The sequence below is a fragment of the Zonotrichia albicollis genome, chromosome 13 (genome assembly GCF_047830755.1).
Source record: "Zonotrichia albicollis isolate bZonAlb1 chromosome 13, bZonAlb1.hap1, whole genome shotgun sequence".
NCBI classification, from domain to species: Eukaryota; Metazoa; Chordata; class Aves; order Passeriformes; family Passerellidae; genus Zonotrichia; species Zonotrichia albicollis.
In genome coordinates, this window is record NC_133831.1 from 7,719,165 (window position 1) to 7,739,790 (window position 20,626).

The window sequence follows — 20,626 nt, forward strand, 5'->3', positions numbered from 1 at the left end:
GTGGCTAACATCACCAGAAGGAAACTAATCTGGGAGGGGAGCCTGCCTTCCCCCACAATTTAAATTCAACTCCCAGAGGTAAGTTAGAAAAACCAAGCTAATTCTATTTTGCTGCCAGAATGCCTCTACTTTGACTGGAAGCATCTATTAGTTGATATTTTTTTTACCTTATAAAGAATTTGCATAGGTTTGGTGAGTTCCACATTTCTAAGGAAAGGAGCCAAGTACTTGAATAGATCGATCAATAACTGGGCATACATAGGCCAGCCCTGTCAAGAAAAACACAGCAGGTGGAAAATATGCAATGAAGACCAGTTACCTTAATTTCAAAACTATAATTAGATTGACCTTTATATAAAACTGGATGAAGAGCTAGCAACTGCCAGCTCAACCACTGAGTGCAGCACAGCTCATTTCAAGGACTTCAGCTGCACATCATGTGCCATGGATGATTCCAGAACCCTCAACATGCCATAATGAGCTGACAATATTTAACCCAGAAGGAAGGCTACAGCTCTTCTAGACATTGACAAAGGCATGTTTATCAAATTCAATTCCCCCTGTGTTCCACAGTTATTGACACACAGACTTTCCTCCATGCAGTTAGGTTACTGTGAATATGGAAGACAACAAAAACAGAACAGCCATGCTACTAGGGCACTTTAAGAGATGTGAAACAGCACCACACCAGATAAACATCTGGGTGAGCTTTTTAATTCAGAAAAGATAAACTGCAGCCACACCTTCTGCTGTGGTGTATGTGCCAGCATTCTTGCAATAAATATCCGATGGGAGATCAGTTCCAGCCAGGCATAAACAAAACCTGGAGCTTTTGTAGGCCTCAGGATGTGAAATGTGTTACTGAAAGAAAAGTTAGAGCAGGTTAGAAGTGCACAGCAATAAGATTGCTTTTCATAACATTGAGGGAAAAACATAGCTCTAAAAGCAAAGGCATTTGAGCATTTTGGGATTTACCAGACATCTTCCCTAAAATAAGCAAGTGGTCAGTCCACAGTAGAACCAGTTACTCCAAAGGTGAAGCCACCACAAAGAATAGTCAGATAGCCTTTAAGTGAAAATCCTGGATCCTACTAAGAAAGGATGAGCACTGTGGCCATTCCCAAATACATACCAGAAAGCTGTGAGTGTCTGGAAGTTGATGGTCTCCAGCACATGCTCAGGAGCATTTAATTCCAACAGCAACATGATGAAAATGCGATGGTAAGGAAGCTGCTGGAACTCACTCTGCCGAACATCATGGTCTTGCAGAAGAACTCCCACCACAATACCAAGAACCTAAAGAGATTAAAACAAATGGAGACAGCAAGAATTACTCTGCAAGTCAGACTACAGATAATACTTTAACCATCGGTAAAAGAAAAATCAGTAGATTCTAACAAGAACCAAAATTCCTAGTTATTGGAAGTGTTGCATAAATAAATATTCCAATTTGTTTCGGCAATTCCCAACCACTTGCTTTGCTCTCCTTGTCCCTTGGACCACAGTCAGTGACTGACTGGGCAGTATCTGAAGGTCTCAGACTACCTAAGACAATCCAGCCACAACCCAAGTAATATAAGAACAAAGGCAAGACCCTCACAACATGAAGGCAAACACTCAGGAATCAACAGCCTTAAAACAGTTGCTATTTCATTTCAAGGCACAAAGTTGAATTTCAGATTGGTTTGAGATGAAATCTTTGTGAACAAGAAAGCCACTTGGCATCTTGGTGGTTCACTCAAAAGTTTATCAGTGATCAACCCATCTAAGTTCTCATCAGACACTTCAGCAGCTGCCCACATTAAGGTCTGCACCTTGGGCTTATCAAAGGTACATCTGACAACCCACTTTAAATGCAAAGAGGACAAGAAGGATTCCCCACCTTATTCAGGAGGTTGATCTTTGTGACTGTGTTGGTTGCCTCCCCAGAGTGCTTCACCAGCAGTGCAATGAGTCGCACAAAGGCATCCAGGTTGTGGTAGCACTTGGCTCGAATCATGGTGGGGTTGGCAGCAGGGTTGTGCTGCTGCTCGGCCAGGGCTCGATAGCTGATCTCAACGCACATTTCGGTGCAGAGACGGAAAAAACGGGTGATCAGGTCATCTGTTTTCAGGATCCCCTGCTGGTGCATCTAACCAGGAAAGGAAAGGAAAAGAAAAGACGTCAGCACCACAACCACAGACAGCTCATTTTACAATTCATTTCCAACAACACACCCTTCACAAAGCATCCCCCTTGCCTGCCACAACAGTTAATTTTTGTCATGCTCTCCTGAGAGATTATTGTTTGCATGGCAATTAGAGGGTGGCAACACAATTTTAGCAAACATATTTATTCTCAAATACAATCTTTTGAATCCCAAATCTTTCCAACCATCAGCATAGCTGAGAAGCCTGTTTCAGCATCAGTGCTGCCACCAGCACTCAGCCTTGCATGAAGAACATGAGGAGCACAAGCTCTGGGCAGGGCAGACTGCAGCTCCTAGCTCAGCAATCACCACTACTTGGCAGCTCCATTCTATAGAAGCAAACTGCATTTGGAAAGCAAATTTTCCTAACATATACATTACACACAGAGAAAGACTGGGTGGGCTTTTTTGCTTTGCATGGAGGAGTTGTTTTAATAATACACATATAAAAAACCCCCAAGACCTCATTTTATTTGTTAGCTACAGTATTAGAACCATCAAAATGAAACAAAGCACACTGCAGAAAACTTGGAGGTTTTGAATAAAGCATCTTATCTTTAACTCCTGCTGGACATAAAGCTATAAAAACAGCAGAACAGGTAACTTGGATACAATGTGGAGAACTTTTAGTATTTCTGGAGAAACTTTTTTTTCTAAAAAGCCCAAAGAATTTAGGCATCTGCCTTAAAAGTTCTGTGCTTCTTGTCCTACAGACTTACGGGAAGGAAGCAACACTTTGGCAGTCATTTGAGTTCAGTAATAGAACCTTATTTAATGTAGTTATTGTAAAATATTATTTAAAACTTATTACTAAAGCCTGTAAGGAAACAATTGTAAGTAAACACTGCACTCCAATATATTTAAATTGCTTTTTCAAAACTGATCAAATATGTACAAAAGGTAATCAAACAAGTGTGATAAAGAGTGAAGTGGCACAAAAGTATACTAAGTATTGTGAGTACTCTATACTGAAGTGTGCTTTAGAAGCATGATTTAAAGTAAGTGAGATCACAGAAATAGTAAAATATTTCTTTGAGATGTATGTTTAACACAGTATCTATTAAAAGCATTCAAAAAGTTCTATGCAGTAGAAGTCAGACCAACTGAAAGCTGTCTATAACCAGTACAAAAAGACACTAAAATAAAATAAAAAAAACCAAAAAACCACTGCATCAGTCACAATCTTCATGCATGCTCTAAAGCCTGAGCTTCTCTTCATTAGTAGCTGCAAAGTCTGCAGCATATCTGTGGTAGTGTCACAAATTCAAAAAGAACTCAATGCAAAAAGGCCACATCAGAGGCTTTCTTGCAGCTGCAGTCAGGGAGCTGCATGCAAAGAACACAGCTGTAGGGAGCTGCCTGCAAATACAGGAGTTTGTTACCACACCCTCCTCAATCACACCTGGAAGGCAGATGGGATTGTGATGTTCACCACACCTGTTAAGGTGCTTCAGAGTCCTTTAACAATGGTTAAAAGAACCATGTTCAAAGTGATGTTAGACATGTTTAAATTTAAGCACAACTTCAGCTAATGAAGTCTCAAGATCTTCCTTATTGATTTCATTTTGAAAAAGAATTCCCTTGCCCACATGACCTGAAACAATTTACCTGAATCTCAACTGGTGAAATCCTCCTGTAGGCTGTCAGAGCTTTTGCTGTTACTCATAAGGAACAACACCAGTCAAGGCTCATTACAGAGCATGACAGGACTATCTCCAAGAGCTATTTCAGCTCAAGTTATTTTTCCACCAAACTACCTCAGAACTCAAGGTCTGAAGTGACAGCCTGTTGCTACAGTATCTGAAGAACATGACTTGGTGGAGAACAGGGTTTCATCAAAACCAGACACAACTTTGACAGTAAACTGCCATACACCTGAAAGTTTCAAAAGGATGCCTAACAGGTTATAACACTGCTTTAAAATGGAGGGCATCACACCCTACTTATGTTGAATAAAAAGCACCTTTCTTTCCAAAAGCTCTACCTGTCCAACAAACGCAGAGAATGCTTTGGTACTGTCACGGCCTGCTGCAGCTGAATGGTAGAGGTTCACCCACTCCCTCAGCAGGTATTCTGCCTTCTCCCTCAGGCCTGGTGGGTCATCATACTCAGAAGCTTGGGAAATTCCTGAATGCATCATGAAATTAGGACCTCCATGAGCACGGTCAATCATTGCTTCATAGTTTGATCGGACCACTTCCATCAGCTGGGGTAATCTAATGCAACAGACCAGAGCAAGAGCTGGGTTAGAATTCTTCCTCCCCCACAAGGTGCAGGAACTGGAAGCTCAAAGAGAGTTGAAAGAAAGCAAATTATTTCTTATACTAAAACTTTCTATCTTACAGTCCTCACTGGAATAGCAGAACTAAGTCATGAAAGCAGATACACTTATGATGAAAGAAGGAACACTGAAATCACATAAGCTTTGAAGTTCCACCCCAATTTGTACAGTGGAGTGCTGCAACAAAACACCACAGGGACTAGAAGCAGCTTCTCTTCTGCAGACTTCAGGAGCCCTAAAATGCTCCCAGATGGGGAGATGCCAGTACTGAATGGCCTGACTGGATTTGGCTGCAGTCAAAGCCAAGCCATACAGTGAAGACAGTCTACCCATGCCAACTGCAGATGAAAGCACTTTGGTTTTGTGACATCCTATTAGCAGCTGTGCTGGTAATGGCAGCCACTGCCATCAGCCAGCTGCTGGCTGTTCTCACAGCTATTCAAAGTTCTCCAAGCTCTAATCCATGTCTTTCTCAAACCCAGCAACAACTGCTTCCCCCTTACAAATAGGAGGCCTGCAAGTCCCACAGGTATTTCCAGGTGTTGTGGCAACATTTGCTACCCAAATGGCTTGGGCAGTTTGCTGGTGGATACATCAGCCATGTGAGACTGGTGGAGGATTGCTCTGTAAGCTCTAAACAGAAAAGATTGTACAACTGGATTATTTGCGATTAAGAAATTAATATACTGAGACCTAAATATGTAAGATTTAAATAGGCAATAATATTGCATAAATTTGAGATAAAGCAGGAATTCAAACAAATTTCTCACAGTTGCACAGAATTCTGGACGGGAGTGCATGGAGAGATTTTCTTAAGCATTCAGCTTCACATGCTGCTGCAGCTGCCTCTATTTTGACTAAGATGAGCCCATTTACACTAGAGTGACAGTTGAAACTAAGAAAGGACTGCAGCCTTAGGGAAAGTTAAAAGCTGTATGACTGAATGATATGAGACATTGCCTATATAATATGCAAATCATAAATGAGCACAAAAAAAGTAACACATTGCACAATACTATAGCCTCACCCTTCCGGGGCGTTTCCTCTGGAATGAGCATTAATTCTCATGAGTGTCTCAATGGTGTGAAACAGATCTGCTTCTGTTACATGGGCAACACTTCTCTCATCCACCAACAAGATCTTTACCAACTGCATGGCAAATGCCACAGCCATGTAGTTCAAGCCATTCTCCATGGACTGTCAACATGAAAAAGACAGAGTTCAACCACAGATCTTACAGTGGAGTGAGTGCATCCCTCCTCCTTGAAAAGAGCAGATTGTCTTTACCTGAGCCAAGTGAAGGTCATACTGCTGCATGTTAACAAGGTGATTGCGGATCAGCAGCTCCACAGCTTCCACGTTGTATTTGTACTCGTCTCTGCATTCAATCAGGCACCTGAAGAATGGGACTTCTTACAAAAAGTGTACTTCAACAACACAGTTTAAGTGAAACAACTCAAATCTAGTACTTCAGAAACTGTGACATTCACTGTGATTCATTACCCAGCTTCAAAAGAAGCCTCTTCTAGAGCATTCTCTAAGGTAATGCTGAAGTTCAGAACAGTCAAACTCAACCATCTATTGCCCTACACAACTGGTCACAAGAGCCCTTCAAGAGCTTCAGCTTATTCAGCATAAGAAGTCTCTCTTCCAAGGATGAACTGGCAGATCTGCCTAGCTGAAGCGTCTGCTGCAGGCATATGCCATGTCACATTGTTTGTGACAGCACAGAGATATTCTCTGCAAAATCAGGGGAAAAAAAAAAGGCCACACCATGTTCTAATGCTTAATTCCATTAAAGATTCCTATCATGTTCTGGGATGAACCAGCATTATCAGAAGATCTAGTTAATTTTGACAAAAAAAGCTGATTATTTTCTGTCTGTCCAAATTGCAGCAAAGCAAAATATTAACAGGTAGAAAATTCAGAGTAATACAGGAACTCCCAAAAGATGGTCAAAGCTACATCAGTGTTCTTGCTGCCTTCTAACTGACCTAGTGATTTGTTTGTTACACCACGGAGATCCATAGGCACGGCCATCCTGCAGAGCCTTCAGCACCAGCAGGTGACACTCCCGGTAGCGGAGCAGGAGGTCAGCGTCAGCCCCGCTGGTGGCATCCAGCAAGCCCTCTACAGCCTAGAACAGATGCAACCTGTTAGCAGAGGGAAAAACCAGTCCTCTTCCAAATCTTCTGCACATTACATCACCAAGAGTTATCACCACAAGACATGAAAAAAATCAATTTAATTGTGCTGATCTCTTGGTAAGACTGTGAGATTTCACCAGCTACTATGGCATCTATACATGCACTGCACACAGCTACGTTAGCAGAAACAAACCTACAGGTCTCTCTATGCCTCACTAGCTTGGTATGTGCACCAAATACCATGACAGACCCTGTTACTCTGTGCTGCAGCCTCCCTAAGTCAATGCCTCCTCTGCATACAGCTCATGGAAAACTACCTGAGAAAATATTTACAGAACCTGCCAGAGGTAAGTGAGCAGCTTTCTTAGAGAAAGAGCTGCAACACTCAGAGATATTAGTCTGCAGCAAATGGAGGATGAGTTTTACATGGGCAACACAATTTATTTGGTCAAGTTCTAGTCAGGATTGGATCTTTTCTAGTCAGGACTGGATCTTTTAATAGGTAAAAGCACTAGCAGACAAAAAGGAAGAGGCCCTCTCCAGCTTTTGGCTACCTCTACCTCTGTTTTGGCACTGTTCTTATGCAGACAGCTCAGTATCCTTACACTATTCTCAAGTGGATTTTTCTCTATGTCTGTCACTTGTTCTACACTACTACACAGGCACTGATGCCAGCTCGGATCACTGAGCTCACTGCAACACTTCCCACTGGTACAGCCTACAAATTCTGGCTGGGATGGAGTTAATGTGCTTTACAGCAGCCCATATGGTGCTGTGCTTTGGATTTGTCCTGAACCAGTGTTGAAAACACAGCACAGTTTTGCCAGTTGCCGAGCAGCACTAGCACAGGATCAAGGCTTTTTCTTTCCCCCTCTGCTTCCTCCACCACTGGGTAGGCTGGGGATGGACAAGAGGCTGGGAAGCAACACAGCCAGGACAGCTGACCCAAATTGAATAAAGGGATGCTCTATACCATATGACATCATGTTCAGCAATAAAAGCTCAGGGAAAGGAGGATGAAAAAGAGCATTCATGGTTCTGATGTTTGTGTTTCCAGGCAAATGTCACATGTGCTGAAGCCCTGCTTTGAGAGGAGTAGCTGGACATCTCCCTGCTGATGGGAAGTAGACATTTTAGTTTTATTTGTGCAAATTGCCTTTATTTTCCCTATTAAACTGTCATAATCTGAACAAATATCATCTACTCTTCCCTGTGTTTTCTTTGTATCCTGCAGAAAAGCTGAAGAGGAAGCAGCAGGATGGATGTTGGGCAGCTGGCCAGGGTCAACACACCATGCATAGTCATATATCAGTTACTGCAAAATAAACCCCAAGTGTGCCACTAGAAACCTAGTACTAGGCTCAATACCATCCACCTACAAGTGCAGTTCAAACCCCTTTTTAGCCTCCAAATCATCCTGAAATCAGACCACTCTGGACTGCAACAGCTCTCTACTTGCCACATCTGAACAAAACTAAGTTCCAGGATTCTGTACACCTGCTTCTTCCACAGCACTCTCAACACCATGTGTACAATATCCTATGTGAACACAACAGCTCCCTCCCAATTTTATTTATCAGATTTCCAAAGACAGCAGTTCAGTACTGCTCACCCAGTAAGTTCCACAGGATGCATGAAGAAACAAGGTCACCAGCAAGACAATCCATGAGCTAGGTGAGTAATCAATTCTAAGCAAGCTGTTACAGAGATGAGATGTCAGCACTCACCTTCTGCAGTAGTCCAAGTGCAGCAATCGCGTCCCGGGAGTTCCGAGCCACCACCACCGCCTCCAGGAGGCTGCGCAGTGCTTGGACCTGAGGATTCATGGCCAGGGTGTGTGGAATGGATTGCAGGTGCTGCTCCAGTTCTGTCATACATTTGTCATAAATCTGTGCTACATCATCAGTAGCCCAAGCTTGCTGCTTAAGAGAAAGTGAGAATCAGTGATTTTTGCAAGGACTGCATTTGTGACACTCAAATACTGACTGACTGACTCTTCTCCTTCAGAATCACAGAATTGTTTGGGTTGGAAGGACCTTAAAGACCATCTTGTTTCAACTGCCCTGCTATGGGCAGGGACATCTTCCACTGGAGCAGGTTGCTCAAAGCCACACCCAGCCTGGCTTTGAACACTTCAGGGATGGGCCATCTATAGCTTCTCCAGATAGACCTCTTCCAGTGCCTCACCACCCTCACAGGGAACAAGTTCCTCCTAACATCTAATCTAAACCTCTTTCAGTTTGAAGCCATTCCCTCTTGTTCTGCCAGTAAGGCCTTATGTATGCATACAAAAACTTTTCAATTATCTTAAAATTCAGATTTACCATCCATGACCTTCAAAAGTAGAGATTTGAATAAAATGTTTCACTGCAATTAAAACTACATGTAGTAATCCTAAACTGCAGAATTTGTCCCAATTAGTGTTACAAATCCCCATTAGAACATTCTAAAGAATGTTCTAAAGACATTACTTTGTCTTTAGAACAAATGCATTTTTTCAACCACTATCCCCGAACAATACAAACACTTGACTCTTATGAGTCCTTCTAACAAAAACACAAGTTCTGCAACAGTGTCCAAAAAGTAATTCAGAAACCTCTACCTTCATAGGCTGAGCCAAGAATCCTGTAGGCTGAGTTAAGTCATTGGTGGGCAAGAAGCCAGGGACATTGCGTGCAAACTCTTCATAAACAGCCAGCTGTTTTGGGTCCACACCTCCAACCTTTGCAACAAAAGGAAAAAGCATTTAACTCATTTATTAGACTGAGGCAATAAAAACTGAGGGCAGCTTGTGTAGCAGGTAGCTACTCCTAAACAAAGTGGCCTAGACATCAAAGTAGGATTCAACTGCTCTGCACTGAGGTCCTATCTCTCCTTCCACACCTTCTAAGAGGTGAATTTTGCTCTAAAAAAGAAACCCACATTCCCAGAAAAAGAGATAACTGAATACTGAGAAATGGTCTGCTGAAAGCACATTGTATGCCCTTTAAAGGAAGAACATAGAAAGGAGACAAAAGAAAATAAAATATAAAGACAACAAAACAGTGAGAAGAAATGCACAGAAACAGAGACTCAAGGAATTGAGAAAATTATATAAATACTCCATTTGGAATAACATGTTTATGTGTTTCCATACTAATCAAAATAACAGCAGCTGCACTGTTAGGCAAGACTAACAATACATGATTACTCAGCTGATGCTGTGCCATCCTCTTTTCCTTATCAGGAGGGAGAGAAGAGCAGCATCAGAAGAGACCTCACCTTTAACCTGATCTGCTCTGGCATCCTCTCAGCCTGGTACGTTAACACAACGGGATCGCAGTAGCGCCGCCCCTCTTGCCTCGCGTGCTTCCTGAGCTCGAACTCCTGCCAAAAGCACAAACACCACACTGCATTTTACACACCCATATGGATGTGTATGAGCACACAGGATACTTCTTCAACAGAGCCATACTTACAGTTGCGAGCCTCTTGTCCATCTCAGGGCCTGCCTTTTCCACAGCTGTCTTCTGGATAAAGCAGCAGGCAAGCTCACAGTTATCCTGGGCTAGCTGGGCAGCTGCCTGCTCCATCATGTCCCTCTGCTGTGGGGAGGCTGCCTGTTGAAAATCACAATCATCAGTGAAGAATGTAAAAATTTCTCTGTATATAACTAGCCTTAAAATCTGCACCACTGCTTACACAGAAAACCAGCATTAAAAGGGAATGCTCTTAGGATCACATTCCCTTCCCAAAGAATATAGAATATTAAATTTAATTTTGCATAGCTTTGAATAAAACATGTAGGCAAGACGACAGTAAAGACTTTCAACAGGGAACAAAACAGCAGGAGTCCTCCATCTTCTCCACCTACCCATCTCCAGGGCACAGAAATAAAGGCCTGCTTCAGACAGACACACAGAGTGATGCTAATGCAGGGAAGGCTCTGCATCACAGGAGTAGTTTTTCTACTTCCTAGGCTGCAACTGGAAGATATAAAGGTGCACCACTAAAAGTGCAAAAGAGAAGTCCTAAGCCTTTTTCAGTGGGTTCCTTTTCTGATAAGGAATCAGATTTTCTTTCTTCCTTCCCAGAGTCTGCTTTATGAGAACCCTGAACAGATGCACTTATTTTCCAGGGTGCAAAGCAGCAACTTCCACTAGAAATGGAATACAGCTATAAAGGCAGCCTGTCCCATCTACTTGGACTTTATTGTCTGCAAACAGCTCTTCCATTAACTCCTGAACATTATACTATTTCTGTTAAACCACTTCATAACAACAAGCCAGATAAGAATTTTGAGACGCCTCATACAGAGCCTTTTCTGCAACAAAATGTTTTCTACAATTGCCCCTTTAAAAACTCCCTTGGATTAAAACTCGATTTGTACCAATGTCATATGTCTTCAGGGATAAAAAAACTGATTAATTTTTAATTGCTGAAAGCACAGCTGTGTCTTGATCTTTCCAAGATCCTTATGCTCTTGTGCCTGTTGCTGACACTGATGGCAAGAATTCTGTAGTAGCCACTGTTGTGGTCAGCAGTTTGCAGGCTGGTCCTATTTTCTTCATTAAGAAACCTGATAACAGCCTCTAGAAAACCCAATGAATTCACAAGCTGTGCAAATGAGTCTAAACTACCTATCTGCTCACAGCACAAGTAAATAAAATATGCCTGGAGCATGCATGCTGAAACAATCCAAGATAACACCAAAATCAATTCAGTCTTCCACACTTTAGCCTTTCAGCCTCAAACCCTGCAGAAAGTTCAAGCCTCCAAGGCTTGCATGACGTGGTTTAACTGGAGAGAACACTGGGCAAAATAAAAAGATAGTCAGGAAGTTTGTGTGCCATTTAGTAAGACCCACCATCTCAGTTCAAGGGTGTTTGACCTGGAATCACAACACTTTTTTCCCACTGTAATTCCACAAGAGTCACCAAATTTTACCCAGTGAATTCATCCCCATGCCAGTTAAGCCACACAATTAATTAAGAAGTCTACATTGTAGAGAACTGATTTACAAATGCTGGATGCCTACAGTCCCCTAAGCTGGATATAAACTCCAAATGATGGGGCTCTTACCCTCAGTGCAGTAGCAAAACTATTTTTCAAGTTGGTCGCTATGCTCATCAGCAAAGGCTCCCTGCAGGTGATCATGGCCATGCCAGCAGTCAGGTTCCTCATCATGTGGTGGGCGGCCACACGCATCCGGGACTCCTCGGAATCCAGGGCAAAGTCCTTCCTGACTATCTGCTCACAGGTGGTCATGGCAATCTTGATGGACCTGTCCACCACGGGATGCACGAGGTCCTGCACCGCCCGCTCGATGGCCTGCCGCACACACTGCTTCAGCTGCGGGTGCGCTTGGAACAGTGGGATCTGCAGGGCATGGCACAGGGAGACAATGAGGTACACTGCAATCCCTACCCCACACACCTGCATTTTCCAATCACTCCTAAGTGCACTGTCATAGCTTGTGCATGTTCCCCATGCAGCTATTACAGTATTGGATAAATCTGAAACCAGAACAAATTATTATTTTTCTAACCAAGTTGCAGCTGAGTAACAATGCGAAGATTGACTTAAGAGGTGAGCTGATAACTGGACCAAAGGAGCGCAGAGGCTCCTTCTATACTGATAGCTCCCACCAGCTGAGATCTGCATCAACCCTGGCTGTAAGACAGCAAACTGAATCAGCTCTGAAACTTACCGTTGGATTTAAGGTAATGTGTGGAGCCAAGCCTCCTAAAGAATAGACGTTGATGTCATGGTAGCTGTACTGGGGCTGTGGAGGAACCGTGGCTGTACAAGTGGTGCTGGTAGCTGGGGTTGTAGAAGCAGCTGGAGAACACAAGTAGGTTTGTACTGAGACACTATGAAATCACAGTGAAAAGCAACTGCTTATAAAACAAGTATATAACTCTTATTTAAACCAGGAAACAACCAGAAATAAAAGGTTTGCAGTTTGATCATGAAACCTCCTAAACTTACCAAGCAACTTTCACTCTCCATTTGCCTAAGAATTAGGACCAAAGTAGCTTCAGTACATTTTAAGAGAACTGTTTATTATGGTAGTTTTAGCACCTGGTCTATTGTTAATAGGAGGGAGTCTAAGGAGTAGCTACTCAAACATAATACATAATACAGAATTAGTCCTCATAGTGGCTTCCATTCCCTTCCCATCTCCAAACTCTGTAGACCTATTTCTTACAAAACTACCCAAGTGCTCAGGAATATTACAATAGTACATGTAGCTTCATATTTTATTTTGTGATAGCAAAACCTGTCTTATTTGAACATTAACAGTGTGGTTCTGGATTCTATGAGATGTACTTACTGGTTGTTGTGATGGGTGGTAGCTCTTCTGGCTGCTTCACATCCTTCTTTGGAGCAGACAGCTGCTCATCCAGATTTTTCAGACGATCCTTATCTTTCAGGAGGCTTCCAGGTTTCAGCTCATTGATGTCCAGTGCAAGATTCTTGCAGAGCACCTCGATCTCAAACTTCAGATTCAGCTGCAAAACAACTCTAGTTTAGGTCATGTCACAAGGAAAACACCCAAAACATCTACTGAGCCACCTGACTGCCAAACTCCCCATTCTAATCCCACCCCTTTCAGAGACCAACAATGACTGAGGATTAGACAACTATCTTGATGCTGACCTCATGGAGAAGAGTTTCAACCAAGTTCTACCAAATTAAGCAATTCCCAAGCAATCTCCCCATGCTAAATAAAGCAGTGAGGAGGACTGCTTAGTCCTTCACAACATCCTTCTTGAGTAGAATGTTAATAAAACCTTACACTCAGAAGTTACAGAAAAAATCCAGTAATTTACTTTTAGATCATGTTCCTGATGTAGCTCAGCTAAAACATTCATAATGGCCATTGTCCATGGGTTTGGAGGCCTGAAGACCTACAAGAGAAAGAAGAGAGCAGGATTACAGAAACTTCTTGAATCATCTGGATAGTTTATGACTGGAAATGCTTGGAACACAAGCAGTTATGTGTGCATACAGCCATGGAAACCTTTGTACAGCTGTGATTAGAGTAGAATTTAGTATTTTAGTAATAATTATTCCAGTAATTCAGTATAACTAGAAATACATTAGGAACTTAAGTGGAAACACAATGACCTGGTCCTTCTTGAAAGATCAACTCTATGTCAAGCAGAACCAACAAGCTGATCAGGATCAAAGTGTGTGGGAGGAAAATAAACAAAACAAACTAGGAATAAATATATCCTAGAATCTATTCAATGGCTTCCTTCCATTTCTCAATGGAGCTCTGTTCAGGGATACCACAGTACATTTCAGCTAATACCATCCATTAAAAATGCATGGTTATGTACTTTCCCTCCACACAAGGAGCACTCCTTGACTTTATGCTTTTATATCCCCCTTTCTTTCTCTCCACTGAATTCAATCAGTTTTCATTTTGTGACAAAAGCTGATTACTTCCTGCAATATTTTGCCATTTGAGCAATAACTCTGTACAAAGCCACTTACCACACTCCTGACACTGGATTCTAAGACTTTGGCAACAAATGGCACTACATAAAGCAATTCCTGCTGTCCCTTAACATATGCTTCCAGCAGTAGTGACTTCACATCCAAATCCTGAAAAACAATTGAAGTGGGAATGAAGGTAGAGAAAACAGCAAACACACTGCACAATTCCACTAATACACCACTTCCTTTTCAGATACAGGCAAGGATGAGCCAAGATAGCCCTTGAATTTTACAGACTGCTAAGCAGCAGTTACTTTTGAACAAAGATTTATACATCCACATTTTTACATGGATTAACAAGCTTTTGCCAAAATAAATTTAGCTATTAACTTTTCTGATGTAAAAAAAATATTTAGAAGTGTTAAATAACCAACTCTGGAGTCATACTTTGAATTTGGCACACAAAAGAGGCACCAGAAAGGTGGTAAGATTTCCCAAATAGCCTATGCTACTGCATAACAGCATACCAATTGATGCCAAGGCAATCTACAAAGACAGAAGCTCACCGTGTGCAAGATGGGCTTATTTTTAGCCATTGTTATCATTCCCAGCCAGTGACCAAGGTTCTTCAACAAGGAACGGTCTGAGAAGTTGGCTGCAGCTTTATCTGATGTCAATAGCACCTAACAAAGAAAAAAAAAGCATCTCAAGCAGCAAGCAGGAGATAACCAGACTCCAAATCCAACAGCTGATCTGAATGAAGGCAAAGAACTTAATGTTCTGAGCTTCAGTCACATCACAAAGATACTTGATCAGCTTTCACTTCCAGGCAGCACTCTGTAGGTCTGCACTGTAATGACAACAGAAATCCTTTCTTTAAAAGGATCAAAAAAGAGTATTATGTTTTCCCAGACCTTACCATTTACTCTGTTGAGACTGTTACAACTGTTCCCATACTGACTGTAACTTGTGCTTCCTCTTAATGCCTCATCAGAGACCTGAAGGCTACAGTTTAACCTTCCAGGGAAACCATTTCATTGTCATGTCAAAACATAAATCATGTCATCAATCACAAAACAAGTATTCTGCTGTTAGTTGTGTTCCTTAACTCCAGAGGAGCATCAGCTGAGCAGAGCAGGGTCAGCTGAATTCTCAAGAGCCAGGAGATGCTTTTGCACTACAGCGTAACCCACGGTGGTCAGGAAATCCCACCAGCAGGTTTAAAAATAGTGCATTCTTTACAAACTTGTTTCATCTGGTCATCACTTTTGGGCCGTTGCTTCCTCCTCCCATCCACATTATCTTAGCCCTCCAATAAATTTTGGCTTTTACACCCCCATTTTCTAAACACACAATTCCCCTCCATTCCTCTTAGGCCAAAAGAGCAGAGTGTCATTTTCTATCTTTGCACTTTCCTCCACAGAAAACAACTGGACCATAATCAATTTTCCCTTGGGTTATAATTTGCAAACCTCACACAACTTTGAAGTCCACCTACATAAATTAATTCAAATGCAAATTTGCCCTCCTATTACAGAATTTAAGTGTTTCATATGTTCCAAACTGAAAAGAATCCTAGTATTCCTAAAGATAATCTGTAAGTTTACTGGTAAGCTAGAAAGAATATTTTTGAATGATATTCTGTATTTGAGAATCAGCACCAAACAAACAAACAGCATGAGGAGCACAGCACATTCTTGTGCTGCCTTTAGAAAACTTGCACTACTCACCTTGATATTTCTGTAGGTTTCATTCAGAACCATTTTATTAAACTCTGGATTCTTAAGTGTGTCAAGGAAGTTTGAATACAAGCTATGAAAGTTAGGCTCAATACTGACTCTTTTCATCACAAGATACTGTGATACCCAAGGCATGAACTCTTCTTTCACTGTCTCCTTCAATTCTTCCACCTGTGCTCAAACCAAAGACAAAGCACACCACAGAACAGATGAGAAGATAATCAAAACCTTCTGAGGTCAGCTCTGACCAACATACAGTTCATAGTCAATCAACTGCTTCTAACACTAAGGCTGTTTTTCTACAAAAAGATAAGTATTTGAAATCAGTGTCTCATTATCCAAAGATCTGGTCAACCAGTAAGGACTCAAGCATGAAATCAGCAAGGTGTAACAATTCACCTCTCCTTCACTTCCCAGCTTTTCACCAGACAACTGGAAATAAATGCTGTCACTTTACAAGTTCAAGCCATCCATCCACAAGACAACAGCACAGGTGGCAGCAGGACTGTACACCTCAACTAGTTCAGAAAAATTCCCTTAATTTCTGAATACCAGAGCTTAACCTAGCAACATTTAATGTTACTCAGTCCATTTATGATGTGAATGTTTATTTAAGATTAAGAACAGATATCTTTTAACCATCTCTCCTCTTCCTGGAAAATTTTCTCTCCAAAGATGTTTAAGCACAAAGTGCTGGAAATGATAATTTCTTTACAGTGTGCTTCCTCCTGAAGTTTTTCAAGTTAGAATTTTGTAGAAGTATCATCAGCCCACACTTAAAAATGAATATATAAAAAAAGGATTAAGAGTATAAAAATTATTTTTACTAGTATTCTTTCATACTTGCCTTCTGTGTCATATTTGACTGGGACAGATTATTAAAGATGAAAGCAATTTTTTCCTGGACATTCTCTGGAGGTTCCACAATCCTCTCTGTTTGATCTGTTGCTACTAACAGCGTATCAATGTTGGTAGTATTAATGGAAGGCTGCAGGGAGAACAAGAAGTTAAGCATAAACAATACCTAGAGGTGACATCAAAATAAACTTTTGCTCTGTACTGTCAAGCAAAAATAGAATTGAGCTTTATCAGGGGACATCTACAGTCTCAGATTCATTTTCAGCAGCAGTCTGAAGGAGTCAAGTGATTTTTTTATTCTAAAAATGATGATCAATACTCAGCAGAAGAATGCTGCTGCAGAAAAAGCCTCTACATGCACATAAAATAGGTGCAGCTGCAATGGCACCCTTTAGGCCTTTAAGCCTGTGTACAAATATAGCTTGGAGAAAAATCACAACACAATACTGAGCAGCACTTCACACAGCAGGGAGGCTCCAGGAGCACTTCAGTGCTGATTTGGGAAGGAGAAATCCCAGAGGTTCATTCTGAGACCAGGCTCTCATTTTGAGTTGCCAGTTTAAGTCAACAGAGTGTGATCCTGGTCCCTGTAGCTGCAGGTCTGGACCCCAGGGTTTAGCACCTGGTACATTGCAATTAAGGGAAAAGGTGATGCAGTTTTCAGTATCAATCCTGCCTGGAGTTTAAATGGGAAAACAAACACCTCAAAGTAACAAGTTTCTACATGATGTGATCAGGTGTGAAAGACATTCATAGCGACACTATGTGTGCTCACACTTTCAACTGTGTTTGGCTTTTGCCTCCTTTCCAGAGACCTAGTCAAAGACAGTCCCAGGCAGAAAGACTTTCTGTGCAATAGCCAGTTCTATCTGCCACCCCTGTAATAACTCTGACAAGCTTCAGAGTTGTTTACATAAGTTACCAAAGATGTGAAAAACCTAATGCAGTTAGAACTGTGTCAGATGGGTGCAGTAAGTGTTCTTAAGTCCCAAGCAGAATAGAAGCTGCCAACTATTTTAAGAGTCTTGTTGCAAGTCATTAATAGAAATGATGTTCCTGTAATTGTCTTTATAATTACAGTCTCAAGAACACATTTCAACTTGACCCCAAAGTAATTGGGGGGTTTGATGATGAAAAACATCTTCCCTCTACAAAAATGTCGGCCATACTTTAAAAGGTTACATGTTTTAAATCAAAAAAAAAGGATCACAATTTGAAAATCTGTAGTACACCAATTAAAACAGATTCTGTCTGTATGTACTTGGTCCAGAGCAGCATCTGCCCCTCTGGGAAGGGCACAACGGCACAAAGCTCACCGGCACATCTTTCTTGAAGCTGACTCCAGTTGGTCGGGTGATGGTAATGGTTTTTGCCACGGTGGTGGTGGTTGAGGTGGTCACTATAGTGCTGACTTGGCCAGCAAGAGGAGCTTTTGCTGGAACCTGGGCCTGGGCCTGAGCCTGGGCAAGTGCAATACTTCCAGGGGTGGTGATTGAACCCTGCATCTTCACAGGAGGATCTCTGGATTGCTGTCCATACTCTATGTACTAAAATAGGGAGAACAAGCACATACAAAATTTCACATGCAGCAACAGAACTACAGGCTGATTTTCAGCATGAGCACTATAAAGGTTTGCTGAGTCATTAAAATATTTGACAGTCTTGCCATAAAGGAATCTCTAAATACAACTGTATACCCTGATAAAGCACATCCTGTCACTATGGACTTTCTTACTACAGAGGAGCCTCAAGTTCTGCCTCTGGCCTCAACAAACTGATGTCAAGCATCACAAGACCTAACATGCTTAATATTTTACAGAGCACTACCTAAAATCTCCATCCCTATCCCTCCAAGCCTAGAACAGCAGAACAAAAGAGGAGAAAGAGCCTAAGAACAATGTGTGAATATCAAGAAGCAGGCTACAAAGCAGGTAAGAAGTCTTCTGGAAGGACTCTGCAGCTAACCATTAATAAGCAAAACCACAGCTCAGAAATAGCCAACTTTTAGATATTACATCTTCTGAAACAGTTCCATAATAGAAAATTAATTTCTTTCCCACTGCTATACATTTCCCCAGGAACTGGAAACATCAGACTGTCATTTAAGGGGTACAGTCTAAAAGCTGTTAGTGAAACCAAGACTGCTACTGGACTTTGCAGCTTTGGGTGAAGCTTCTACCTTAATGGTAGAGCCAATCCTTATTTAGCTCATGCTCTTAAGCTCTGCCACTGGGATCAGTTTTTCTGTATTTCTACCAATGAAGCACATTCAAGGCAGACACCATGTGATGAGCACTGTTTTGGACAACAAGGTATTCCCATGGCTCTCAGACCTCCAGGAAAGAAATTTTTCCTGGATTATTTTATCAGGTCTAAGTATGAAACTGTATAAAGCCAGTTGAATAATCTCTATTTTACACTAAAACTCCAAATCTTTAAGGGACTGGAATATGAATACACTGAGGCACTTTAAAACCTTCATGCATGGACATGCATGCACTGGTAGATTATGCAGTTATATTCTGGTAGCTGTTTCAACATAAACAACCCAAACAGATTTATGGAAGCAGGAAAGGCACCTTCACCTGTCTACCCCAGAGCAAAACCTTTCAGAAAAGGCATTTGATTCTGTGGATGTAACATGGTCTAAAATCACCACAGATGGGACTGCTTTTCCAAAGGAAAACACAAATTTGCTCTGAAGAATTTAACATCATAGAAAGTTAGTGCTGCTTACAGACACACTCACCTCCTGTAAATGATGTGGGAACTGTATAAAGTGACTAATAGAAGCCAAGTGCTGACAATACTGGGGATAGTCCTTCAATCTGTAAGACAAAACATGCATTAGTCAAGCATAAGCCCACATCACAAACAGTATCAGAGAGAAACAACTATCACGTGTGTCATTCCCATTCTGCACCACAGAATTACTTCTGGACTCCTTACAGCAGATGTGCTATAAATAAAGCATTTCCTACAAAGTATTTTTTGCTACAAAATTTATTTAAAATGAATTAATTTAACATTAAAGCACAAGATTTATTCACAGCAACTCATCTTTTCCTACATCTCTATACTTCTGACCTAGTACACAATATCCAGTGTTTGCAACAAGACTACTGGATTATTTGTAGTCTGGTTCAGTGCATTTTAAACAGCAAATCAGAGCACACCTCACACCCAGAATCTTCTCTATTGTAATTCATAAGAAGTTTTGATAAAGAATTTTTTCTGAGATTGTTTAGTCATACTTTTCTGTGTAAAAGCAAAATTCTAGAGCAAAATTCTCAGTCAGTCCTTCAGTAATGAACAGTGCAAATGGCACTTCACTAGAAAGCATCTGTGAAGAGTAATTACATTCACCCCATGTCTAACAAGCTGTTAGTTACTTCATCTAACTCAACACTTCACTGATTTTTATAGAGTCTAAGTAATTTCAGCATCTCAGTTTGTCCCACATTTATACAGGTACCACACTGAACATTTTGATTTAGAAATCACCCTTTAACTAGCACATTCACACATTCTGTTTCAAATCAGCGCATCTTTGAAGAAATCCCAAAGCTGAGCAATCTTGTACTGCACGATTAGAGCAGGTTCAAGGTCCACAAGACAATTCAGGCACTATTAGAAGTGTACCAAACCCACACTCACCTATTTTTAAATCTATCTAGTGCAGCAATACCAAAATAGTACATTTTGGATGCAAAAGGCTTTCGTAAGGCTTCAAGAACGTAGCGCAGGGCCAGGCCCAGTGCCATGTAAGTGACCAGTCCTTTCTCGATGATGCCCCCGAAGAGACAGGCTGTGATGTGCAGCTCCTTGTCTGGGTACTGCGGGAAGAACCGATACTCCTCAAACAAGTTCCTCAGCATACAGTTAAACACTTCTCGTTCCCGTTTAATGTTGGAGTCCTTAAACCTCTGCAGCATTTCCAAGACCTGCAAAGAAATTGGAAATTGTTAGCAACAGGTTTGCTTTA

At 41.4% G+C, this 20,626-nt stretch overlaps 1 protein-coding gene and 1 non-coding gene across 8 annotated transcripts in view; both read right to left on the reverse strand.

Moving 5' to 3' along the window:
* Positions 1–20,626, reverse strand: part of CNOT1 (CCR4-NOT transcription complex subunit 1) — a 55,508-nt gene that overhangs the window by 4,833 nt on the left and 30,049 nt on the right. For 4 of the 7 annotated variants that reach the window (XM_074550926.1, XM_074550922.1, XM_074550923.1 and 1 more), the window contains exons 21-43: positions 20,299–20,585; positions 19,391–19,469; positions 17,958–18,188; positions 16,631–16,771; positions 15,775–15,954; positions 14,611–14,727; positions 14,102–14,212; positions 13,432–13,509; positions 12,933–13,110; positions 12,306–12,436; positions 11,678–11,974; positions 10,075–10,215; positions 9,878–9,982; positions 9,219–9,338; positions 8,344–8,538; positions 6,464–6,606; positions 5,757–5,865; positions 5,497–5,666; positions 4,173–4,404; positions 1,883–2,131; positions 1,133–1,296; positions 744–861; positions 168–269 (exon numbers count right to left, since the gene is read on the reverse strand). In XM_074550926.1, the coding sequence (XP_074407027.1) occupies positions 168–269; positions 744–861; positions 1,133–1,296; positions 1,883–2,131; positions 4,173–4,404; positions 5,497–5,666; positions 5,757–5,865; positions 6,464–6,606; positions 8,344–8,538; positions 9,219–9,338; positions 9,878–9,982; positions 10,075–10,215; positions 11,678–11,974; positions 12,306–12,436; positions 12,933–13,110; positions 13,432–13,509; positions 14,102–14,212; positions 14,611–14,727; positions 15,775–15,954; positions 16,631–16,771; positions 17,958–18,188; positions 19,391–19,469; positions 20,299–20,585 (3,678 nt within the window). The remainder of the gene's footprint in view (positions 1–167; positions 270–743; positions 862–1,132; positions 1,297–1,882; positions 2,132–4,172; positions 4,405–5,496; positions 5,667–5,756; positions 5,866–6,463; positions 6,607–8,343; positions 8,539–9,218; positions 9,339–9,877; positions 9,983–10,074; positions 10,216–11,677; positions 11,975–12,305; positions 12,437–12,932; positions 13,111–13,431; positions 13,510–14,101; positions 14,213–14,610; positions 14,728–15,774; positions 15,955–16,630; positions 16,772–17,957; positions 18,189–19,390; positions 19,470–20,298; positions 20,586–20,626) is intronic. The other 3 variants (XM_014269704.3, XM_005490748.4, XM_005490747.4) reach the window with 1 other exon arrangement.
* Positions 15,140–15,278, reverse strand: LOC113459741 (small nucleolar RNA SNORA46). Its single transcript, XR_003381270.2, has one exon. It is a non-coding gene; the product is annotated as a small nucleolar RNA SNORA46 (small nucleolar RNA).